The sequence below is a fragment of the Suillus discolor genome (assembly GCF_016758755.1).
Source record: "Suillus discolor strain FC423 chromosome Unknown F5147scaffold_18, whole genome shotgun sequence".
NCBI lineage: Eukaryota > Fungi > Basidiomycota > Agaricomycetes > Boletales > Suillaceae > Suillus > Suillus discolor.
The window spans coordinates 90,156-114,815 of NW_024541265.1; the positions used below are offsets into that span (position 1 = coordinate 90,156).

Consider the following 24,660-nt stretch of genomic DNA (forward strand, 5'->3'; position numbering starts at 1 on the left):
ATCCAAGGAGACATTTGCCAACGTGAATCATTACTCCTGTGAGGAAAAAATCATGACACCGTCAAGAACGACGATGGGTAGCTTGAAATGACTTGAAGGCGCATTTGTATTATGTGTTCACTGATAACCATCGAAACCTCTCGTCTACAGGGAGGAACTGAGCAATCTCATGGCGGCTTATCAGACAGGCAGAGATTAAATTAGCACGGACCGAGGAGATGCATTGATTGCTGCTCGAGTGCGTGTACCGCATGTAAAAGCAGTATTTGCTATAACAACATTCGAGGGACACAGCAACTGAGTGTGGTCAGTTGTCGTATCACCAGATGGCAGGCAAATTGCGAGCGGTGGAGGCCATGAAACCATCATCATCTGGGTCAGGAGTAGGGGGAGGATATTCGATCTTCTGGTGAAGCATACAGACACGAGAGGCTTTGGTCTCCATTGTGCAATAGTCACCGTCCTGAACCCATACCCATATGAGGTCGACCTGACAAACATAAACAACTGTGACAGCCAACATGATTGTGCATGTTGAGGATGCAGTGCAGATTGAGACTTGGAGACTAACGTCAAAAGTCACCATTCCCTTGGCTACGCAGATAGATCCAATGGCCGCCGGTACATGTCTTCGTAATCTGAAAAATTTGATTTGTAGGATCAACAACTCCGTGGCCGCTATGAATTTGATGCAGGAAGTTTCCAGCCAGCGTAACATGAGGCCTTGAGCTGGCAGAGGCTGACAGCCGCTGACGCAATTGCGATACTGGCGTCCCCCTTGGATACGAAGTATCCGGGCCGAATATGCCTCCCACAGTTTTACGATACACTCCACACCCTGAAAACAAATTGAGTTCTATTGACTAGAATGAATTGTCCTACATAGAGTACGTCTCTGCAAAGGACAGTAATTGTTTTGTTCTAAAAAAAATTGCACTCACAGGCGGGTAGTACCAGAGGGTAAGCTCGACATATCGATGTTAGGGTCATGACAAAGGGACCGTGAAGTGAAGATCATATTGTGGACCATGTGTGTCGATTTACGTGATGCATGATGCATGACTATGGGTGCAAGGTTGGTTAGGTGACCCATATAGATAATAAAGCTAGTCCGAATTTTAAGACATCAAAAATAGTTGAGCTTAAAGAAGTTGGTATCATGTTCCTGGTACAAAATAGGACTAGCTGCTTGAGCTCTTGAACGAACTGCTTCAAGCCACACAATGAATCAAAGCATCAAAGCAATGATACTTTCGATAAGATGTACGTTACCCAGGAATCAACCAGAAATAGTTTGTACAAAAAAGTAGCATAACGACTCACGTTCCGAAGCCGTTGGAAGTCAGTAGGTGGGTTCCAAACTCAGGCCCAGGCCTCTAAATTTTCACAGTTTGAAGGTGGAAAGATGAAAACGACGTAAATGCGGAATTAACGTTACGTATGTTCCAAGGGTTGATCATGATGATGAGTAACGAAAAAGGCAAAGTGCGGACACTGGTGGACACAGCCGGAGCATGAATGCATCAGCCGACCAGACCTCGTCAGTCACGTCAGTGTACTTGCTGTGTGGTTCTGCACCGACTACGATGACAACGAACCCCTCACACATCTTAATTGCGCGAAATTCACGAGGGCCAAACAATATCAACCCATCAGCCTCCCTTAGTTCACCTACAGAAACCCATGCAGCAGCTTCAGGCATATTCCGTTCCTCGGGCTCACCTCCATGGTTGCTCGAAGAATGTGAGACCGACGATTTGGTCACTGAACTGAGTCTGTATGACTCTGAGGAAGGCATAGAGATCGACGACACGTTTACTCGCAAAGGAAGATTTCCTGGAACCGTCAAGATTGTGGTTGAAGGCACCACTTTCTGGTGAGTGGCACGAACTGCTGCGGCTTACGTGCAAATATCCACCCATGAGTCTAGGGCGCATAAAGAAGTCCTTATCTTTGCGTCACCCTTCTTTGAGGCTGCACTGAGTGGTAGCTGGGCCGAGACGGGAAGACCGCAGTCAATGTCCTCAGTTATCACTATCTCGCAGCCTCCCTCCATTCCAGGGGAGAAAGGCATTGTCGAGACGCCCACGGAAATGACATTCACACGCGAGGATTCATCTGATACCGAGTCACCCGTAGAAATCGAAAATCCCCCGAGGAGCGATACCGACAGTGGTATGAGTAGCAGCGAGGATGGCGAAGTCGACACCAAGGCCAGTGCTCGCGACAACAGTCTTGCAAAGCTGCAGGGTACAACCAATAATGGAGAGACCTTATCAAGCCGTGACACGAAAGGGAAGCAGCGAACGGATGATAGGCCATCGATTAGACGCGGGTCTCAGACAGCACATGCAACTGTCAAGCGGCGTCGGCGTACTAATTGTCATGACGCTGTCATAGTTCTCAAAGAGGAGAAGGTGAGTTCGGAGCAGAATTACACGTGCAGGTTGCTTATTTCGCGTAGGCTAACACCTTTCACGATTTCCTGAAGTTTGTCTACCCTCAGTGAGTATTGTCTTCATCGACTACCCTTGAAACCAATCCTCTCTAAGTCTCCAGTGCACCATAACCTGGAAGAATGTAGAAGGCCTTATGAATATCTCCCACAAGCTTTGTGTTCCAACACTCCAGCAGGAATGCCTCACTTTCCTTCTGACCCACGCCGCCGGAAAACCTATAAAGGCCATGCGTATTGCAGAACTTTTTGAGGAAGAAGAACTCTACCGCGAGTCAAGTCGCTTCGTACTTGACAATCCAGGCGGGTGGTCCGAAGAAGAGCTTAGCACCCTTAGCCAAGAGACTTTACTGAAGCTAGAGAAACGGTGGGCCTTCTGGATGATGATTATGCATATCTGATCTTATGTTGTTGTTTACAGGAGAAACTGGTTCCTTGAGCGAGTGCTTAAACTGGGGTTAACTCCACTTGCAAAGGAATATCAATGCGTAAGTCCCCGTCGGATATGCGATCATCTTGTTGACGCTTCTTAGTGCGCCACCTGCCCTGACTCTGCTATTTGTGCTCGTCTTCTCGAAGAAAAATGGAGACAAGCATACAATGCCGTTTTCCGTTTTGGTGGGTTGGCGTCGCGCGCATATATACTGTATGCTCAACACATCCTTAGGTCCTTGTCAACCCTCTATGGTATATCGCTATTTAAGAAACCTGGAGGGTGTCAGTCCACCACTCGCCCTTACGCACCTTACATGCCAGACAACAGCCAAAGCTTTCAATGCAACTCGTGAGTTACGCTCTTTCTTATGAATCGTATTGGTTGACTGCTTCTCAGTCTTTGACAGGATGTTCTCTCTAGGCATCCGCAGCGATGCTAACGTCGCGCCTCTTGGTGCGCGTGTTGCCGCAGTAGCAGCCGCAGCTACTACCGGTCCTCGCCGTCACTTTCTTTTCTGCACCCTGAAGCCCGAAAAAGCTGTCCCTCGCATCAAACGATCTCGAGAATTGCTGTAGACACGACTCCTCGATCAAATTCCAGCGCTTCGTATCTGCATTACTTCCCACTGCTAGGATTCATCTGTAATATTCTACTTTCATCATTACTGAAATAAGTGCTATAGCCTTATCATCGTTCCCTCATATATGACTTATGTATTCCATAGTATTTTGCTGTGCTCCATATAATGGAGACTGGAATCAATCACGCTTCCGTTCATCTGATGGTTGTGTGTGCCCTCGAAACTTCGAACGAAGGAGAGTTGAGCCAGTACCAGCAAGTTGTCTTGCCATATGCGTGCGGCTATGTTAGAGGCTGTCCTTTTGATGCGTGGCAAAGATCTGGCCATCTTCACAAGCATTTCTTGTGCATTGTCGAGAGATCGCACTGGTAGCCCTTTATGGGCGTAAGTAATGGCATGGGCCACGATGAGCCAGTGACTCATCTCGCCCCAGGTTCGCGTAAATTCTTGTAGCGCCGCGCGTGGCACTATCGATACCAATGTTCATCACTCCTGCAGACCGTCACATATCCACGATTTCTCCTGGTTTCTGCCGACGAGGTATTGGAACAGCTACCCGAGACCATGAATATCTGTTAGATTGGTCACTCCCGTCGGAGACGAAACAATATCTGATTCTGACACGTTGATCAGGAGATTCGAGGTCCCCGTGGGCTCGCGTACAGTAACTTCTCGCGTTTTTCCTCTCCCAAATATGGTGGAGTCTCCTTGATATGATCATCGCACCTTTGTGATCATATCGAAAGGCTGAAAGCGAGAGCTAATGATCCCGTGCTCCAACTATAAAGTGCGTCGTGTTTCAAACCTGAGTATCAGTTCTCCCCCTCCTCGCAACGCACGCTCTAGGTGGGAGAATATGCAGCATTACTGCTTATGAATTCGGTCAAGTCCAAGTCAGAGAATAGGGGCGGCTGAACACCGTACCTCGTCACGTATATCCAACATGACTGAGTGTCGGGTGATTTCTTTCACTTACTCACACCAAGCACCGTCTGCTCGTGCACTCTCTGAGTTTCCTACACCGTGGTCCGTTTTTCGCTACGTGTGGAACTTCGCTCTGGTCATACTTCCTTACGATGTCAACAATGCCAGCTCAACATCCCAAACGCAGTCAATCCGATCATTTACCGGACCAGGAGCATTGGGGACTTTTCCCCAAACCGATTTCAAGAGATCCTACAGAAATGGTCGCCTCACCGATATAGAAGCACCCGCAGTTTTAAATTTGTCCCCAAATCCCATAGGTCCGGGTGGGCAAAAATTATTCGCAGGCAGGTGTATTGACTTCGATATCGTTCAACCATCATTATCACTTCTCAAACGGTTGAAAAGCACACAGAAACCGTCAGGGAGCTAAAATTATATTTTAGTACGGAGGTTGCCACTATGAAGATCGCCACCGAGTCAGAGTGGATCGTAGCATAAAACCGAGCGGCTCGCACTCTCGGGTTCGCTTTCGCCACTGAACCGTGATGACTGAGCTCGACGCATACTCTGAGTAGGTCCGGTATGTTCGCGCGGACCAGTGACAAAGCCGCCCATGGACAAATCATTTTGTTCGATAAGACAGAGTCGGATCATCACGCAGGTACGAACTCTGCGAGTTTGACGCCTTCTAAGATATATATTCACCCTGGATCTGTAGCTCTAGATCTATTTGCAATAAATACGACCAAGTCCCCGAGTATGGAGCTGAGGGTTGGCTGGGGGACTGACTCCGTTTGTCCTAAATAATGAGACGGAGCTGCGTAGTGAGGTTTGAATAATTTCAAGTATCCGGCGACAGCAACCAGACATCTACGCTGTTGCTTGATCGGGTGCCAATCGAACGGTCAGATGCAACAGTATCTGAGTGGCCGGTTCGAATAAAGTACATACCATGTATAAGTTATAAGTTAGGGTCATAATGTCGAAGTATACCTTGTCCGACCTGCCGCTAAGAGGTATTGAGCAGATACACTACCCGGTAATAAGCAAAGGACAACCATAAAGACAAATGTCACAGTACGCGAGAAAATACGAAGTATACAATAACATAGGAAAAGTCCATCCGGAATAGAATGCGAGAAATCAACGGGATATTTGTGACTGGAAAATGGTGAGTGCGTTATCTACGAGCCATTCAATCATCATGGCCTTGCCAGCCATGTCACTGAACTCAGAACCAGGATCTGAAGAACGCATTAGTGTGGCTAAATCCAAACGTCAGCTTTGAATTGCAGCAAACACGAGCCAGAAAGGACGTACGTCCAAAGACTACTCCCAAGTTCCTCGCATTCATGAGATTTTTGTCGCTGTGTTCTAATACACTGTATCGACGTTAGTTAAACGTCCGTGAGTCGCGAGAAGATTCTCACTTGTGTAAATGCAATACAAGCAGGCGTAGAGTGTGATAGTGCTCGCTAGGAAGGCGGTTGACCAATTCCTGCAGGTATTGGGTTTTAAGCCCGGGATCCTTAAGTGAAGCTGCTGAGATAAATTCTCCATGAAGGTCATAAGTCAAAAGAGGGTCAGGTAATTGACGGAAATATGTCTTTAAGACAGAAGTGACACTGCAGATATCATTGAACCGATCGTCGTCACGCAGATCGAATGCTCCATAGTCCCCTCGTTCGAATAGCTGGGTGATCATCTTCGTTTGGCCAGAACCACCAGTTTTGCGATAGATACCCTCATAGTCCAGTGCTGACATCTGCGTCAACCAGGTGCGGCTTAGTATAGATCATATTTTCTTACCGAGTGCCTCCACTGCGTCAATGCATTTCTCCACGATAACAGGGACTTTCCGTTCACCCCATTTCAAATCCGATTTCACTTGTTCTATAAGATCACGGCCAAACATAGAGGGAGCTAAAGTCTGACTTTAGACTCGAATGTTGGCAAGGCATTCAAATCACTCACGAGGTTGTGCAATCGCATCTTCTCGGCGAGGGGGCTGTTGAGAACATGCTACGCACACTTGGTTCACGCAACGAGGATGCACGGATATATGGCAGACTGGGGAACCGTTAGCAAAGCAGACACGAGAGATTAAGAAACGACATGCCTGAACATCGAAACTGGGAGCCCCATAGCTTGTCTCCACAATGATCGCACCGCGTAAAGCGGAGTACGCTTGTTTGGTTGAAGGAATGAGCTACTCGACCTTTGCCCTTCTGATCAACAGACGACAGCGAGGGGTCCCGACCTCTAGCCATAGGCCACTTGAATTTTGCAGACTTCAGCGTCGAAGGCAAGGAATCTGCCATGTCGGGACGGTTAGCCTTGTTGAACTTGGCCTCCGATTCCTCAACCAACGTTGTCGTGCTGAACGCTGCCACGCCATTGAGTGATGGAGACATCGATGGGAAGTCAGAATGAGGGTGTTCGTGGTCAAACGATGTGCTCTTCTCGCTGACGGAGCTTACTGCTGATTCGTCCTTCGAACAAATGACGTCCACAGTAGGTGTTGCAGAGCGAGAGGTCTCTATTCGACGCACATACTGAGCACTAAGCTGCGCCAGTTCTTCGTTTCGAGCGTTAAGAACAGTGGTCTCCTCGAGGAATTGTTCGCGGGCAGCTTTCAACTCTGCTACCTCTCTGATGAGAGCCTCACGCTGCTGTGTGAGAGGAATGAGCTCGTGCCGATACTGCGTCTTAATGTTGTCCAAGCGCATGGTCAAAGACCGGCTCATCTGTGCGGCAGGTATTTCGCCCGAGTTTGTAACGCTGGGGCAACTAGAATTCTAAAATGAGTGCTCGGTGACTTCAAAGGAAGTATTGCAACATTACTTCTTTGACGCGCATAGTTCTTCAAGCTCTGCTAAAGTCATATCTCGCTCCGCTTTCAGGTGGGACAGATCGTGCTCCAACAGATTCAGCTTTTTGGAAAGCTCCTGGGAAAGCTGTCGTCGGGTTTCCGACCTGTTTGCCTCACCGTTGAGAGCAGTCAACTTTGCAGCTTGACCAGACAGCAAAACACGCAGGCGAGTGACCTCTGCTTCGGCATTCCGTCGAGCAACAAGTTCACGGTCATGCTCCTTCCGGGCAACAGTAAGACCCTCGATATATTGCTGGCTCGCCCTCTAGGAAGCATTAGAACGAACGACTCTGCAGTGGATTGTGTCTACCTTTGTGCCGTCATACTTGTGTTTAAGCTCTTCGTATTCTATCCGTCGTTGCTTCATTGACGTAATGATAGTCCCAATGAAGTTCTTGTCCAATTTCAATTGCTGATAACCATGTTCGCTTGCATCATCAAGAACCTCATGAAGGCGACGAATCACAAGATCATATGAATCACTAGAAACAGGCATTGAAATGGTTGAATCGGGTAAAGTGACGACGATGCGCGCATTGGAATCCAAAGATGCATTGGAAGCCAGCCTCTCGTGCCTCGCTCCATGACCGTGAAGAGAGGGATAATGCGACTCGGGAGAAGAGCGGTCTTTTGACGAGAAGTCGTGAGACGAGCTTGGAAGCAGGTCTTTCGTCTCAGCATCAAGTGATTGAGAACAATTTGAGGGATCTCGTTGATGATCATGCGGCTGTCGGGATGTGGTGGGAATGACTCGTTCCAGACGATCTTTATCATTGGCTGCACTCCCTGAGTTTCGTGACTTTCCATTGGCGACACTAATTGCAGCTGGACTGGGCAACGATTCATCCTTACGAGAATCATCTCCCTCGGCAATCTGATCGAGCGATTTGAGAGATGGCATTCCGCCCACCGACCTCAGAAAGTCTGAGAAGTCCGAGCCCGTCATGGAAAAGCGAATAGGAGGAAGAAGGGCGGGCGCGATAAACGTTGCTACCGACGTGCGTTCAACTGGCGAAGATTCATCTGAGTGAGAATCCATATGCGACATGGCAGATGCATCGGGATCAATGTCCAGCTTGAGCTCATTTGCGCGTGCCTTTGCCCTGTGCTCTTTAGGTGGGACAGGAGGAGCAGGAGTAGTGGGTGAAGGGCTATCGTCTGAGGATTTGCGACTGCCATCCCCTTCTGCGTCCGTGTCTGTACCACTTTCAATACTGTGAGGGACATCCGCTCTATGACATGGGGATGTTGGAGTAACTGCGCCAGTGCGATCTGATATTGAGCCACTGGGTGCATTATCCATGCGCAATGTTCTCTCACTCGAATGGCCAGAGGGGGACAGACGCCCGTCAACTTGCTGAGTATGCAGGCCGTTTGTTGAGCTTCTCGCATGGTTCTGTGAGTCTGAACGAATAGAAAATTTCTCCAAATTAGGACTTAACCGACGTAATTGGGTCGTCGAGCGGGTATAATGTGATGCGGACTGAGGTTGAAGAGGGTCATGCGACATTGATCGCATACGACCATCAGGTGTTGCTCGCCCATTTTCTAGATGACCAGGGGCAGGTGATGGAGGAGGGGAATGGTATATAGTCGAGCCCGAAGCGTTGTCCCGAAGTAGACTGATATTGGATCCCCGGCGAGATGGAAACGAATCGAAAAAGAATGACTTAGGAGATGGAGCAACGGGTGAGTCGCTACGGTTTGCAGGTAATGTCTGCGACCGAATCATCTGTTCTGGCGGAGAAAGTCCGGCTGAGGTAGAAGGCCGGGCAAAATTCTTGTAATCAAGAGCAAGTCCTGGGTTAATAGACCGCCGTTTGTCACTGCGAGACGTGGCGCCATTCGGTACGCCCAGGCTAGGCTGATCCAAAGAATCCTTCTCCGCGTGTCCTTTCTTTGCGAAGAGGACGTTCAGTGGCCGAACACCGTCATCATAGCTCTTTCTCCTGGAAAGTGCGCTAGATGATTCCGCAGTCGATGATGGATTTAGCAATGTCCCTCCAATTCCATCCTGAGCCTGCAGACTCTCTAAAGGAGTTATAGGAACAGACTGAGACAACACCTGTGAATTTGACGAGCCTAAATCATCAACAATGATCACTTGGGTATGATCAGCGCCACCGTCATCGCTGTTGTCGGGGGGTGCGATGGTTACTGCGAATGATTGCGACTGTGCATCACGTGATGATCGTGAAAAGGTAGGAAGTTTATGCTGAATCGGGTGTGGGCTTGAAGGAAATATCGACGGTTGCACAGTATTCTTGGCTGCTGCTTGGGGAGGTTCATCTTGAAGGGGCGATGATCTTCGCTTTCGTTCCAACGTTGACAGGGCATCCTCTCTAGGTTGATTGAGACTTCTCATGGATGGAGTATCTCGAAAGGTCTTCGCTGAAGGCTTCAGACGCGTAGACGAAGATGAAGGAGGCGAAATAGCTTGTGGTCGATCAGACACCTATGAAATCATGTCAAAAAATCGGCCCAGAGCGGTCAGCTCCGCTTATATGTTTCTACCTACCGCGTTCTCTGCCAAGGCTTCACGTGCCTCTCGCTCTCGTGTTAAAGATGACGCGCTGCCCTCAGCAGCCTTCTCCCGTTCGCGCTTCCTCTGTGCATGGCGGCGAATCTTGGCCATGCGTTCGTTATGACAGGTCATGCAGTAGATGCCATGACTGGTCTTGGCAAATACTAGTTCGTCGATTCGGTTATGACAAACCTTGCAATTAAAGCAATGTGCGTGGTATGAATCGTCTCCGGTCATGATAGCTTCGTCGAGGATGGGTTGGTGGCAAACATTACAATTGTACGAACAGTTGGCGCATATTGGGGAGCCATCTGAAAGCAGTAGCAAATTGGTGTCGGCGGTCACCTGTTGATGACATTTGGCGCATTTAAGCAGTCGACGTGAAAAAATGACTGTCTAAATACGCGATGGGTGATCCGCAGCGCAAGTAGAGTTAAAACGCGTATCGATAATAGCAGCTGTTAGCTCACCCAAACGCGACAACCAAACCACCATTCTCGTTCACGGCATACTGCTTGCAGCCCGGACAGAGTCTGTTCTCGAGGGACGAGATTGAATTCAGGGCGACCTGTTGAGACATGGTTCCTTGGTCAAAAATGGTGCAGTGCGGATGAGAATAGTTCGAATATCTTGTTTAAGATTCAAGATAGAGAAAGGACAGAAGGGTGGGAGCGGCGGGGGTATGGGATTTGAGCCAGCTCACGTAGGAGGTGTGTGTAGTTGAAGGAAGGACTGTTTATCACTTGTTTAGTGGCCAAACGATGGTAACCGTTAACGGGCTCGATGGCGAGCACGATGACGAGGTATAAAGGGTGGGGTATTTGGTCGCGGTGAGTGCTGTAGTAGTAGACACCGTCCTAGATAGCCAGTTCCAAATAGTAGAATAAATGTTTTTTATGTAAAACAAGATAACCTGATGTAAGGAACACATTTTATCCCACGCTTTCTCAGCTTCGAGGAAGTGATCGTTGTGCTCTCTGATCATCGATCGATTCAGCTGTCGACTTAGGAACATTATCAGCTAGGTTCAGAGACTACATTCCCCTTGAAACGACCTGTGCAGGATATCCGAGGTGCTCTCGCCACAGCTGTTGAGTGTGATCCGGGGGTTGTATAAGTGTATTACCATTGCTAATTCAGAAGTCAATACATTAATTATGGGATAGTTCGAAACTTCCTGAACCCTTTCGAAGTACTTTCGTTGGTTGGATACCGGAACCATCCACAACCCAGTCAATTGACCAATCAAATGAAGCCAAATGGCGAAACGGGCCCAGGCCTGTAGCCGCACCGCATCGATCGATGGACGTAGCCTCGAGGCCGGATGCGTGTAAGATTGTTGTCTTGACAAGTTGTTGTGCGCGTCCACTGAAATAAAGACGACAGCGGCGCCCATCGATGGGGCGTGGGTTGCGTTCTTGCAAGAAGCTGAAGCTTGAAGTTCTGAGTACTTCTTCGTTTCTTTTGTGCGGAGCGTAAATTCCGAGGAAATCAAATGTAATTACATGCCTTTTTCGGTCGATGATGTAACTGTATTTCACATGCCCTGGTCCGTGCGCAACTGATTTTGTATATAAGTGGCTCAGTTGGCAAGGTGTTTCCCCATCTCTTGTGCTCGGGCATGTACTGTCGCCAGTGAGGTCTTTACCGAGGCACAGTCTTTTGCTGATTGCAAATTACACATCCGAACCCGTCTGTTAGCTTCGGCTTTCAGCAATTTTTGGAACACCTTCATTTCAGGCTTTGAGCTTGAAGGCATAGATGTAGCGAAATTTATATATTTTATTATTCAATTCAATTTACTATTTGAAATTACTCCCTGGTAACCGGCAATTGATTAATAACAGGAGTCTCGGCTCCTTCTCCCCATCAGTATTCTACCTGGAACTAACATGAAAAGAAATCATGCAAATAGACATCATTTATCGCTTGCGACTGTCGAGATTTCGCACACCACTTCCTGGAGCAAAGTGAATCGATGAAGAGCGGCACGCGCATCAGCCAATCGTGCAGATTGGGCGAGGTACATATATCAGTTGGTCTTTCTTGCGTGCAGAATTATAAACCGCAGCGCTGAGGAAGCTGGCCGCCGATCTGAATGAAGAAGCCCTGTAGTCAGCATATATGATCCGAATGCTAAAAATCAACGCTAACCGTTTTAAAGACGCGGCGACATTTCTCTTGCCGAACTACGATGGGGTGGGTTGGATACGAGAGGGACTCAGAGGGAGGTTCGCTGAGCGTACGAATTAGTGTGACGACGAGCGAATTCTTTGCGGGCAAGCAATGTTGAATCACCCACCCAGAGTCTTGCGAAGACTCATCATGCACTCGTGCTGACCCTGCACGTTGCAGGTGAGCATATGTTCGGGCTCCTGAGCACGGTTCGACGTTGTCGAACTTTGATAGTCGACCCTCGTGAATTTTATCTAAGACCCACACGTGCACGGGAGTGCTGATGGATTCCTACTAAAACCAGAAACGACGATCCAACCCGAGGATGGGTGAGTAGGCGACTCATCCTCAAAGCGATTGCAGATACTGGCTCTTCGATCTCGAGAGCAAACATGCGTACCAAGCTTCTTGGCGCACCGAGATAGCTCCATATAGATGTTGGAGCCTTCAAGTTGATTGTCACCAGTCGACTTGTCAGTAACGTTATGGCTATTAGTTCATGAGTTTTTAAGAACTTCAGGTAGTAGTACGGCTTGCTCACCGATAAACGGTAGATGGGTTTACGCAAATCATTAGGATGTCATCGAGGTAGACTTGAATGTTCCGGTAGGTTTCATTCTGAGAAAGCTGTGGTGACACATGGCTGATACAGTTACAGCTATGGATAAGAACAATTTCCATTTTGGGAACCAAGGAAAACAGGTATCGCGAAATGACAATACCAACGGAAGCAGTTTACTCTGTTTCTGCTCTTGTTTAGGTTTCTCCCTCCCGGTTCTCCCTCCTCTTCATCAAGGCACTCACCAGGGATCGGCGCTCATCTTTTTCTTGCCGCTATCGACAACGTTGTTCTGCAGCAAGCTGCAAGGCTTCTAGCCCCCCGCCACCTGGACGTCCCTGTGCTACCCACGTTCTGGATCTTTCCCTAAGCCTGTCAAGGATAAACTCAACTTGTGCTTTTGACTAGCACATCATCATCATCATGCCTCTTCCAAGCGGCACGCCGTTGTCTCTTCAAGGACATTCTCGCCCTGGAGATACTGTCCAGACTAAGCCTAAGCACGCTATGATCGTCCGTATGTCGGCTGAAACATTAGAAGCTCTCGAGGACTTGTCCAGTAATCCTTTGATGAATTTCGAGTTTGGTGATACTCCAGTCAGTCCAAGTGCTTACGACTCAACCATATCTAACGCTCAATCTCAGGGTATTTACATCGGGGGGACATTCTTTCCAATGCGTCCTTTGAAAGAGAGTTCTCCACACGAAATCTATCTTAGGACATCCTCTGCAGCCAAGCCAAACGCTCCGTTGAAGCTCTATGCCAATGTCATGGGCAAATTCATCGTTGACCGACAGCTTGGCGAGAAAGTCACTGATAAAGTACGGCAACAAACCATCGAGGCGAAGAAGCAACATTCTGAGCGCCAAACCATCATGCTCGATGCGCCGCTTATATCTGCAGCAGGCACAAAGAACCTTAAGCGAAAAACACCAGGTTCTGGGACGGTGGTAAAGAAAAGCGCACAACGTGATACCCTCCATACCCCTGCTGCCTCCACCCCTGCTGCACGCAAAATCTCGCCGATACCACAAACCGTTTCGTCAAAGGCGAATGCAGATATTCGCAGGCGTCTTATCCACTTCCTTGCAGTTGAGAATCGCGAAACAGATTTGACGGTAGCCAGGGTTTGCGGGAGTAACTGTGATGCCTCTGCAAGGGCTAATCTACTCAGTATCTTAGAGGAGGTGGGTATGCATCACTCTACTTTGACTTTTTCACTCAATCGTGAATGTACAGGTTGCTGAGCAAGCCCCAGCCAGGAAAGGCGACAAGTCTCCTCGGAAATGGGGTCTCAAAAATCGTACATGGCTCGAAGTGCGTCCATACGAGTGGGAGATGTACAAACCGTCAGACCGGACCAACATCGCTCGACAAGGCAGAGTCGTGCTTAGTTCCCTCAGGATACCAGAGTCTGACTCTGTGTGGGATCATTTTCGCTTTCGAAACGTTGCACCTCCTACTGGAGCTCCTCCTCATCCAACTCACGGAGGTAAGACCATCACCGGCCCACCTGCAGGTCTTCTCAAGCCGAAGCCCGAACCAAAACGTCCTGCTATATCCAAAGATCTGAAGCAGAAAGCGAAGGCAGATTCTTCTCGAATAAGGGGCGATATACAGATGAAAGACGAGAGTGCGCGGCCAAGGGGTGACATACAGATGAAGGACGAGTCCGTTAAGCTCCCTAGGGTGGCCGCTATTAAGCGCGAAGAAGCCAGTCCATCTCCCAGTAGCAGCACTAGCACTAGCTCAAAGGCAGCGTCCAGACGATTACCGGGCTCTGGATACGTTGCCAAAAAGTCCCCTCAGCCTTCTCCTACCGTTGAGTCGGCATCTCGCGGAGCTGCAGGTCCAGCCGATGTTCGTCCTCAAAGACCTTTACCCCGCTTACCTCCCAAACCTGTCCCGGCATCCCTACCGCCACTGCCAAGTCAGGAGAAGACGTCTACCACTTCGATGCCAATGAAGATGACGAAGAAGATGCTTCCACCCGAGGATTCCGATAGAGAGCGCGAGAGACATAGAGATAAAGATAGACCGCAGAAGGATAGAGTTGTCGCTGGTGGGAAGCGGAAGAACGCTACCCATGATGTGGGGGATGCGCAGGACGGGGAGGGGCTCAAGGCAAACTCATTCAAGAAGCGCAAAACGGAAGATGGGCCATCATCTGCCGCATCTTCGTCTTCATTAAAAGGTCGAGACTTGTCTCTTCCAAAGAAGCCGGTCGAGGCCACGTCTCCTGTACCACCTCCGCCGAAGAAGATCAAGAAAGAGTCTTCTCCGCTCCCACCGCCTCGCACCGCCTTGCCGACGCAGCCACCACCTCTAAACTCGCCTTCCAAAACAGATCAACGACCGAAACTCAACGGAGCGTCAAAAGTCAGACGAAAGTCACCGATATATACCTCTTCGGATGAAGGAGAGATACCAGAGCCGCCACAGAAGTCCGCACAGGATCCTTCCACGAATACTGATCGCGCCAAGGGCAAGGAGGGACGTGCCCGCCCCCGATCTTCATACCCACTACCCTCTGATCGTAATGGGCTGCGCTCGCGATACCAGTCCAAGTACGGACATTACCTGGGTACATATGCCCAAATCCTCGCACAGAAGCGGAAGATCGAGGCCATCTTAAACGGAGAATCGGAAGCGGAAGGAGAAATCATGGATCCAGAGGAGCTGAAGAGGCTCAGTGCCGAGCACAAGAACCAGAAAGAGGAATTAGAGTCTATCCAGGATAAGTGGATGAACGGGTCTGTATCGGAATGAAATGGATCACATCGTGACTGTAAACTTGTTCAGGACTTAAGACGGACATGACCTATTCATCGACACTATCAGTATCTACCCCAAATTTTCTTGTTGTACATCGCTTTTCGTTCATTATTTCAGACTGTGCTATCGCAGAATTGCAGCTTTGAGAGCTATCATAGCATGTATACGCTGATACACAGACTAATTACGACTATTGTCTAATTTGGCTTGAATAAGCAATGTCCCATGCATCACCTACATCGGCGTTCGATCAGCTAGGAAATACGCATTAAAGAATCGGTCACACTCACTCTTCACTACCACGATGGGCGAAAAGTTCCGAACAGGCCAACATTATAAAAGACGCGAAACCTGAATTGAGAACCAGTTAACCGCAGATAGGGCCGTAAAGCCTTCTATAGGTCATGATCACTGGCATCCCTCCTCGAGGCACTTTGAAGCTGCGTATTCCTCGAGTTCTTCGATGCCGGCTTTAGCATCACGATCGTGTTTCTCGAACCACGCTTCGAGTATACGAAAGTAATTTCGACCGTTAATATGCCAGCTTCTGATGAGGGTCAGATCTGAGTGGAAGTACGTCTAAAGGATACTGATCATTAACGTTCATTGAGCTCGGCAGAATTATTGAGAACACGCACGAGAGGGTCGTGAGAAGGCATCGTCCCACCTGTGTAGGCAAATTTTAGTAAATAAACGTTTTAAAGGATGAACATCATGCCGGTGAAGAACGTTTGAGCCATCCATTCATCGTCCTGTTCGAAGAAGTGATATGTGGTCATCACGTGGCAGAACAAATGCACGAATAAAAAAAATTCGCGTGCATGATTTGAAGAGGTTGGATGTAACCAAGTGGATGTTTTTTGATGAAGCACCCATTCGTTCTGCTCCAGGAACAAACCTCGACGTTGTTCGGACCCTTTACTTTGGCAATAGCATCAGTATACAACCTATGCGTTGAGTTGGATAGACCTGTGTAACGGGAAGCCCGTGCAAGGGCCAGGGGACGAAGTTAGCAGGGGTGTGGAGACAGGAAGGACGTAGAGTTGGCAGGAGAGCAGAGCTAGAGCTGGTGCGAGACGAGCGTAGAGGGTCAGAGATCGGGGTCTCACGAGTTTCGGGGTCCTAGAGTACATATGTTGGAGAAAGCTAGCCTTATCGTGCAGTGGGCAGGGCGTCCTCGTCCTCTCCAAAGTGCAGGGCTGGCGGGTTCACCGGTGTTTCGTGGTTTTGGATGTATCTGGCAGCGAAGTTAAACATACAATATTTGAGAAACTGAGGTCGGCTCACCTGAGCAAGATAAATTGAGAGACGTAACCAAGGTCAAGGACATCCATCGCATCTGCTAGCTGTGCTTTGTCGCAGTAGTTTCCTAACATGAAAAATTTCTGCTTGTGCCAGTGTTTCGTGGCCAGTCAGAAATAGACAAGAGGAATGTTTGGCGTATGGACCTAGGCAGGATATAGTCAACGTCGTAGGCACCTGTCAGCGCGTACGAAACATTAATCAAGGCTTTTAAAATTTACAGGGAAAAGCTGAGCTTATACCTCATGATGTTGCTCATCGGCTGTCTGCATGGAGTCTGCATTTGAGGTGCGCGCGAACATCCTTGATTTGTTTCATCTTGACAGTACAGTTGAGTTCAAACGATTGATGATTAATTTATCGTAGTCGTTAATGACACAGAACGAAGCCTGGCCAGACCCGTCCATAGTACGTGTAGTTGATGAGTTATGATGTCACCGAGACAAAATCCACTCGCTCGCCGCGTCGAACGGGTTCAGGCTGTAAGTGAATTTCCCCGTAACGTCATGGATCACGCTGGAAGACATGGGTCAAGCCCTGTCAATCCTACACAGTCCATATGGCTCTTAAATGCTTTGCTGCCAGGCAGGGGATGGATCGTGATTCGCCAGCCCATAAATGGAAAGCATCTTGCAGAAAAGCAGCCTGAGCCCGTTATGCTGACCGCAGTTAGTGATATACTCAACGGCGATTCGAAGCTCTCGGCAGTTGGTTTGCGGACTCTGGAGATGGCTGACTCTGAGCGTATTAATTCTGTAATTTGCCAATAGCTATATGAACCCACATAATATAATTTGCTTACTACTGCATCTCCAATTTGATACCACTATCGCCCCAAGTTTAGCGGAGATACTTGTGTCAAGCTCTTTGATACATTTTCCCAAGTTCTTAAAGCCGTCCCTCATATCCTTCCCCTACTTCTCAAGCAGTGACTGGTGCAAACATAATTGTGCATCATGGACAAGATGGGGGACACTCTTGACCGTCATGACTTATGATGGCCATGATTGTCTGCCATTTTGTCCAACTTCGCAATCAAGATTTTGAAATGGCAGCCAAACTTGGATTACAGCGCCTTCCAGGCCTGCGCCTGGCTATCATGGCTACGGTGCGTGTCGATATAGACCTCGCAGCCTGTGGTAATCAATATTAAATTCAAAACTCAGGTTTTATTAGTACTCACTCATAGCATCCATTGCTAGATCCTGTCAATTATTCCACCCAATCGAGTCTTGGTCACCCGAGGAATACTGTCACATGGGATATAATTGGTTGCCAGCACTATGCGTAGCAGCTATAGTGTGGAGTCTGGACGGATGAATGGACGTTCATAACGGGAAGTTATGGTTGAGCAGAAAAGCAATCGTGAGAAATACCTTCCTATAATACGTTTGTCTTGACTTTTCCTCCTTCGCCATGAACATGCGCGCAATGCCCAACATGTCCGCAACATCCTTTGCGTTCAGGACTCTCGGAGTCCACTTTAGCAAGCGCACAAATGCAAGTTTAGTATTGCACACACGTCGTGAATCTCTTCGCCCTGATATCGATCGCTACAATACCATCCGCTTGTTTTTCCAGCGGCAGCTTGCAACACATACTTCTACGCCAGTGACACCACTGCCAGCCTGCAGGAGATCAACGTTCCACACGAGTTTTACTCCAAGTTCTTCTAGATTATTGGCCAGACGCGACTTCCAGGAACTGAGGTCACTTCGGTCGCGCCATGATCATTCGAGCAGGGAAGAGAAAGGTAACATACACGAGAGCGATCACTCCAGCCAGGAGAACAAAGCACAGTCCCCCGGCTCCGCTCGTTCTGTTCAAGGCGATTTGGAACAAAATACAGATGTTCATCAACCCCCTCCACCATTAAATCTCGACAACTATCCCCGTCTGTACCGCAGATTAGCTCTATCCCTTTCTCACCTTCACCGCCCCACACGAGACGACTTCCTGAAAGTAGCCAATGGGTTTTGGCAACGCCTACGGATCCGCTTCAAGTGGTTTACAATACGTTCTTTTCGGAGATTTAACGCAGATGATATCTCCGCTTTCATAACATGGTTCCTAATGAGCCAAACTCTGTGGATATTGGTCGGAACGTGAGTTCAAAATATCTGGTCTGAATATCTGATGACTTATCCTATTCAGAACGACATTCTTTTCCGTAGTTTTTGCCACTGCTAATAGTCTGCAATTGCAAGGTATGTGTCTTCCCTATGCAATCATACGCACATATCTCACTAGAAATTGCAGAATATGTAGCACGCGCCATAAGTAACTACCTTACCAGTGAGACTGGCGTCACAGTCATCTTTGAATCTGCTATCGTTCCTAAATGGAAGGACTCTCGCATCTCCTTCAAAAATGTATATGTCTCCCGCAGATCATCGTCTGCCACCCGTCCACCAGCGCCAAAAAAACATATTGGACATAAAGCGGCCGTTGGATATGATGTCAGCAGCCACCCCGCATACAACTATTTTGTGGATGACGACGAAGAAGTAGTTGAAAGTCACGCGGAGGATGATGTCAACTATTCCATGTTTGACCTCAACGTAGACTCCATAGATGTCACTTTGTCACTCCAGCACTGGCTGAATGGCAAGGGCCTTGTGGAGGATGCTGTGATCAAAGGCGTTCGCGGAGTACTAGGTCAGTATCTTTGTCCATCGGACATCAGCTTGAACTGAAGTTGTAAACAGATCGTCGCTCTGTTTTCTGGGACCCAGAAAACCCACTTGACCCGGCTGCATTCCGTCATGTTGGTCGCCAAGGCGACTTTGAGATAAATTCTCTACAGCTCGAGGACATCCTTGTGACCGTGTATCAACCGGGCGATTTTAGGCCTTATACTGCTTCAATTTTTCGTGCAGACATAAGAACTTTCCGGAAACAATGGCTCTTCTACGACTTTTTGTGTGCGGAAAACGTCGTAGGGCAGTTCGATAACTGTCTATTCAGTTTGCACAAACCTCAAAGCATCGGCCGAACTACCGAACAGGATCTCAAGGATGGCAAATGGTCGCGGATGGTAATGTGGATTGACCCCTATCTCTGGTCAGTTCTGACACGTTAATTATAGTCTAGGATTCGCATTGATGGCGTCAATATTGATCACATGCAAAATTCCACGACATTGGAAGGCGGTCCCTTGTCGTGGATAACGTCTGGCAAAGTTGACGCAGTGCTAGATATAAAATTCCCTAGGGACGCAGAAGACGAATTTGCGTTGAATGCCATTCTCGGTGAGCTCGCGGATGCCATCACCACGGCGGCTACTGCCTCTCTACCCGTTGAGAGAATACCGGGGCAGCGAGAGCTCGCAAAACCACCTCTTACTGCACCTACGACCGATAACGAGAGCGAAGCCAATGATAGTCCTAAGGTCGTCATCGACATAGATTTGCGATTTAGGGATCTCAAGGCTGCTGTTCCGTTATTCACATCAAATCTCTCATATGTCAATAGCGCACTAATAAGACCTATAGTGGCGTTCATGAAGTGAGCGAAATATTCTATCTGCGCTTGATTGTTTCATTGATTTGTCCAGCGCACATCATACTTTGGTTCCTATTCACTGCAGAGTAGTTAAAGATTTGAGTGATTATGACGGCGCATGGACTGTGAGTATCTTTCCGGAGTCTTCGCAATTTCGTTCAAACTAATAGGTTTTGTAGATGTGGGAGAGTATGTTGTACTTCTTATGTAATAACCTACTACCGCTAATCGCCTCCTATTGTAGCTGGCCTCATGGATGAAATTTCACAAAAGGTAGAAATAATTTGATTACTGATCAGCGTGATCTGATACGCTTGCTTTAGATATACGATGCGCTCGCTTATCACGTCTCCCAAGTCAACTTGAACAGGCGAGTAAAAGCAGTCAGCATGTGGTCATTGCAGATGACTGCCAGCGCTGTACTGTCTGCACTGAGGAACCTAGTGGACCCAGTGTCTATGCAGGTTCGGGATCTATACTACGTGAACGGCGTTCCATATGGCGGCTTAGTTCCTGGACCGTAGACTGGTAATTGTTTTGCAGCTATCGACGGAACTATTTTCAGCTCACTCCATATGACGCCTCTATATGTCAAACAGGGATTCTACGAGACACGTTCATAAACACGGTTTGATGGTCCTATTCTTAGTCGTGTTTTCTAACTTTTCAATTGAGATGTTTTGACATGGGAGTCAGAAAATTGCCAAGGGATCCCATAACAATATTGATTTGATGCCCATCTAGTTTACGACGATGATAACGGTCGCTTCTACTCCTTCAATTCGACGGGCTTTCGAAGGCCTTGGAACGTAACTCGATGGTAGCGTATTACGGGCAGTATTTGACCATTTCTGCCAGTGGAAATGAGCGGAATTACCAATGAACAGAATCAACGCCAATGGTCGGACACGGCGGAGAGAAAGTGATGGAAACAACATTAGAAACCTTACTAATGTCTGCGATACGTGCATATCACATCATCGTCAAGTTCTAACACTGATAGGTTTTGGCACAAGTGTTTCTCTCGCAAAAGCTAAGCTACCGTCGCCAAGTTGACTTTGCCATGCGGCCATATTAGAGACCTCTTGATTACTGGCCAGGTCTTTGTGTGATTTTGCCGTTTTCACAAGCATTTCTTGCGTGTATCGAGAGACCTTCACGGATGAGTGAGTGATGCCATGAACCCTGAGACCTGGCGGACCTGTATTTGTATTGCTCACAATGACAAACAGAAATCAAAAGAGGGGGTCATGCGTGGGCCAGTAATGCATCATTACGTGGAGCCCCCAACTTCCTGCAACTCCTTTTAGCATTGTGATGCTCTTCTGCAGGTTGCTAAATTCCAATTATTTACGATTTCTCTATTTGTGTCAACAAGTGTTGGCGCCGCAGACCGAGACCATTAATGTCTGTTGTTCTCTTCCGAGACGGGTTTTCTAATTCTGACATGTTGATCAGAGATTCCGCCGGAGTCCCCGTGGGCTCCCCTTCTCTCTCGGTTTCTTTCTCCCCCGCGCATAGCGGACCGAAGTGTGGATGAATGCGTGTAGGGGACCTGGTGGAGTCTCCTCGTTGGTAATTGTACCTTTGTTATCAGATTGATAAGTGCTCATTATGCCACGCTTCAGCTATAAAGCGTATCATGTTCTAAACCTGAACATCAACTTCCCCCTCCTTGCAATACATGCTCCAACCACTGCATTCAAATTCGATTGAATCCAAGCAAGAGGATGGGATTGTCTCTGACTTGACCCTCGTTGGATCCCAAGGTCGCGTTGGATTCAGAGGTCTTTTTGAAAATAAATTCCTGTGAGTGGTTTTGGAGGATAACATGGATTTAAACGATGGGATATATTTGTGGTGCAGACTTGGTGTATCGTTATTCTCCACTCTCGGAGGATTCGTGAGTTTTTTGGTTACAGTATGGATGACCGTCAGTAACATTGTGCCTTGTCGCGTATATTCAACAGCTCTGTGGCTACGCCCTGGTAAGTTGGGCAGTGTCCTCACATTATACTAGTCTAATTATCTATCAGGGGGTCCTCCCCGACGTGCTCGCCATTGAGTCGTTTGGAGCGAAGTTCCCAGAGATATACACGAATGCAATGCTGAAGGTAAGGTTCCAATAGATTTCAGTCCTCTCAGAGTAAAAATACTTTTAGGGATGGTTTGTGTCCACATTTCTGCTTGGCAAGTCAACGTGGCATGCCGCAAGCGTCTGCTAGCTGATGTACGTCCGCAGCTGCCTGGTTCGGAGCTAACGTGAGCGGCCCTGTCTGTGACAAAGTGAGATCTATTATTCGGCCAGACAATCTGACGGTCAAATTATGATCGACTACAACCCAGATCGGACGAAAGGTTAGCATAATATGCGATGCTGTGATCTTCATTCTCGGTAGTTTACTCCAAGCATGTGCCATGTCTCCCGGTAAGTTTTGTTTGTCACTTTTCTTGGCTTCGCTGAAGATCATTTTGCTAGTTCACCTGTTCGCCGGTCGCGCTGTGGCTGGTTTGGCAGTCGGTTCTCTGACGCATGTCGTCCCAATGTATCTCGCTGAGATATCCTGCGCCAGAATTCGTGGATCATTAGTTTCTCTGCAACAACTCGCTATCACATTCGGGGTGAGTGAAACAACCAGCGATGAGGTCATGCATCTGACGCTACAAAATGTAGATTCTTGTCAGTTGTGCGTGGCAGTCTGCTTTCGTATGTTTGTATGTGCTCATTACTTGAAGACGGGATCGTGTATGGCACGTCACATATCGGGGGAACCCGATGTGCCCCGGAAATACCGTACACTGGGACGCTTCCGAATGGCAAGCTTGTGTTCAATCCTGACACTGACGTCCCTCCTGGCGGTTGCACTGGTCAGACACAAGCGTCATGGAGAGCTCCGCTTTCATTTCAAGTATTACCTGCTTTGGTATGTTGGCTATATTTTCTGCCTCTCCCTCATACCTATGGAAGTGTAGTGTCTTGCCATAGGCATGCTCTTCATGCCATACTCGCCCCGTTGGCTCGCTGAGAGAGGCCGAGAGGCGGAGGCTCTGGACACCCTGTCGCGTCTTCGACGGAAGCCCGCTCAAGATTGTTCGGTTCGCACTGAATTCCTGGAGATCATGGCTGAAGTTCGGTTTGCAAGAGAGGTCATGGAAGCGGCATATCCTGACGCGGGGCCAGTCAGGCAGATAATCAATAAATACTTGGTGTTGATGTCTGGCTGGCCAAAGTCCAAGCGACTGGTGGTTGGATGTCTCATTATGACGTTCCAACAAAATATGGTGGGCTTTCAAATCATAGGCTTTTCTTATCGTGTAGCGATTTATTGTGGGTTGTCAGGGGGTGACCGTAAGTCGTGGTTCATCCTCCTGGAACTAACATTGCTTATTTTGATTAAGATTCTTCTCTATTTCTTGCCTACGAGTAAGTTTTACAAAAAAATTTGATTGTTGAGTCCAAAGTTCACTTTTGTCCGTAGTTTTCAACCAACTGGGCCTTAACCCTAATACTACCTCCTTACTTGCCACTGGGGCTTATGGGATTGTTAACGTGAGTTCAAGTATAGATAATGTCACATATAAGTCTCTTATTTTGTTTCAAGATGCTCGCCACTTTACTCGCTATCGTTCTTGTCGATAGGGTGGGCAGGCGACCTGTGTTAATATCTGGTGCCGCCGGCTGTTTGCTTTGCCTTGCAATCATAGGCGCTATCGTAACCATATATGGCAAGGATTGGCCAGCGCATGTAGTAGCGGCTCATACTGCCATTGGTGGGTGCGCTGTAATTACCTACAGAACATGATGAACTGTGTCATAGTCTTTGTGTTTCTCTACGATGCCATCCTCTCTTACTCGTGGGCTCCGATGGGATGGGGTGCGTGACTCGTAATTTATTTCTTTCGAGGATTTAATATCTTTGACAGTTATTACCAGCGAGATATTCCCGTTGCACCTCCGGTCCAGTGGTATGTCCATTACTACATCGGTCATGTGGTCATCGTACTTGTGCGGTTTCATTATCTTCTTCGGTATATCTGGTATTGACTGTCGTCATGTTAATTAGCACTGCTGGACTCTTTGCGCCGACGATGCTGAATCCACATGCAGGTGGAATGGGGTACTGGTCATCTGCCGCGTTTTGTCTTGCCGCGTTACTCTCAGCTAGTACGTCAAATCCCCAAATCGTGTCAAAAAGTATGTTTAGCTCGCTTTAAAGTGTCGTTTATCCCAGAAACTAAGGGTCGGGTAAGTTTTTTACGTTCACATGTCCTGTTGAACATAGCTGACGATACTGAACAGACCCTGGAAGAAATGGGCCCTGTATTTCGTGATAATACTGACAGTCAGCGAGAACTCAAGGAGGGTATTTCCCGGGAGCTTGGTCTGCCCGACCGGGCGTTTTTGAATGCTCTGTAAAGAAATTTCTGTCTGGCCCAGGTCATCATTTCCTCATTAAATCGATTCATTCATCATGTATATTATGAACTCCTTTTGTCTTTTTCTATCCTCGACATGGTCACGTCTGGGTTTTCCAAGCTTTGAAGACGAA

General features: G+C 48.0%; 7 protein-coding genes across 7 annotated transcripts; 5 read left to right on the top strand and 2 right to left on the bottom strand.

Moving 5' to 3' along the window:
- Nucleotides 1–1,586: 1,586 nt before the first annotated feature.
- Nucleotides 1,587–3,466, top strand: F5147DRAFT_744870 (uncharacterized protein; the record flags this gene model as incomplete). The annotated part of the gene is made up of 8 exons (XM_041439713.1): nucleotides 1,587–1,876; nucleotides 1,931–2,417; nucleotides 2,465–2,505; nucleotides 2,553–2,822; nucleotides 2,877–2,943; nucleotides 2,989–3,073; nucleotides 3,123–3,239; nucleotides 3,288–3,466. The coding sequence occupies 8 exons, from the start codon at nucleotides 1,587–1,589 to the stop codon at nucleotides 3,464–3,466; spliced, it is 1,536 nt and encodes a 511-aa protein (XP_041294521.1).
- A 1,907-nt stretch (nucleotides 3,467–5,373) lies between these two features.
- Nucleotides 5,374–10,421, bottom strand: F5147DRAFT_98483 (RhoGAP-domain-containing protein). The gene is made up of 10 exons (XM_041444510.1): nucleotides 10,265–10,421; nucleotides 9,789–10,190; nucleotides 7,581–9,725; nucleotides 7,243–7,535; nucleotides 6,518–7,188; nucleotides 6,373–6,468; nucleotides 6,208–6,321; nucleotides 5,829–6,156; nucleotides 5,719–5,780; nucleotides 5,374–5,663 (listed from the first exon to the last, which is right to left on the bottom strand). Exons 2-10 carry the CDS (start codon nucleotides 10,029–10,031, stop codon nucleotides 5,542–5,544), a joined length of 4,074 nt encoding a protein of 1,357 aa, XP_041294522.1. The 5' UTR covers nucleotides 10,032–10,190; nucleotides 10,265–10,421; the 3' UTR covers nucleotides 5,374–5,541.
- Nucleotides 10,422–12,702: 2,281 nt separating this feature from the next.
- Nucleotides 12,703–15,605, top strand: F5147DRAFT_686586 (uncharacterized protein). Its single transcript, XM_041436770.1, has 3 exons — nucleotides 12,703–13,125; nucleotides 13,174–13,716; nucleotides 13,769–15,605. Exons 1-3 carry the CDS (start codon nucleotides 12,952–12,954, stop codon nucleotides 15,296–15,298), a joined length of 2,247 nt encoding a protein of 748 aa, XP_041294523.1. The 5' UTR covers nucleotides 12,703–12,951; the 3' UTR covers nucleotides 15,299–15,605.
- Nucleotides 15,513–16,407, bottom strand: F5147DRAFT_686588 (uncharacterized protein). Its single transcript, XM_041436771.1, has 3 exons — nucleotides 15,943–16,407; nucleotides 15,595–15,883; nucleotides 15,513–15,538 (listed from the first exon to the last, which is right to left on the bottom strand). Exons 1-2 carry the CDS (start codon nucleotides 15,961–15,963, stop codon nucleotides 15,713–15,715), a joined length of 192 nt encoding a protein of 63 aa, XP_041294524.1. The 5' UTR covers nucleotides 15,964–16,407; the 3' UTR covers nucleotides 15,513–15,538; nucleotides 15,595–15,712.
- An 848-nt stretch (nucleotides 16,408–17,255) lies between these two features.
- F5147DRAFT_686589 (uncharacterized protein) lies at nucleotides 17,256–17,947 on the top strand. The gene is made up of 2 exons (XM_041436772.1): nucleotides 17,256–17,740; nucleotides 17,790–17,947. Exon 1 carries the CDS (start codon nucleotides 17,381–17,383, stop codon nucleotides 17,651–17,653), a length of 273 nt encoding a protein of 90 aa, XP_041294525.1. The 5' UTR covers nucleotides 17,256–17,380; the 3' UTR covers nucleotides 17,654–17,740; nucleotides 17,790–17,947.
- Nucleotides 17,948–18,006: 59 nt separating this feature from the next.
- F5147DRAFT_98556 (mitochondrial distribution and morphology protein-domain-containing protein) lies at nucleotides 18,007–20,742 on the top strand. The gene is made up of 9 exons (XM_041444511.1): nucleotides 18,007–18,711; nucleotides 18,761–18,813; nucleotides 18,866–19,264; nucleotides 19,315–19,643; nucleotides 19,695–20,113; nucleotides 20,163–20,235; nucleotides 20,290–20,299; nucleotides 20,355–20,383; nucleotides 20,434–20,742. The coding sequence occupies exons 1-9, from the start codon at nucleotides 18,023–18,025 to the stop codon at nucleotides 20,632–20,634; spliced, it is 2,202 nt and encodes a 733-aa protein (XP_041294526.1). The 5' UTR covers nucleotides 18,007–18,022; the 3' UTR covers nucleotides 20,635–20,742.
- Nucleotides 20,743–21,794: 1,052 nt separating this feature from the next.
- F5147DRAFT_793836 (general substrate transporter) lies at nucleotides 21,795–24,598 on the top strand (the record flags this gene model as incomplete). The annotated part of the gene is made up of 18 exons (XM_041443128.1): nucleotides 21,795–21,919; nucleotides 21,977–22,013; nucleotides 22,081–22,098; nucleotides 22,147–22,224; nucleotides 22,457–22,538; nucleotides 22,590–22,732; nucleotides 22,785–22,797; nucleotides 22,847–23,034; nucleotides 23,084–23,392; nucleotides 23,451–23,459; nucleotides 23,510–23,534; nucleotides 23,590–23,660; nucleotides 23,713–23,881; nucleotides 23,929–23,985; nucleotides 24,035–24,116; nucleotides 24,175–24,275; nucleotides 24,328–24,356; nucleotides 24,411–24,598. 18 exons carry the CDS (start codon nucleotides 21,795–21,797, stop codon nucleotides 24,525–24,527), a joined length of 1,653 nt encoding a protein of 550 aa, XP_041294527.1. The 3' UTR covers nucleotides 24,528–24,598.
- Nucleotides 24,599–24,660: the final 62 nt, after the last annotated feature.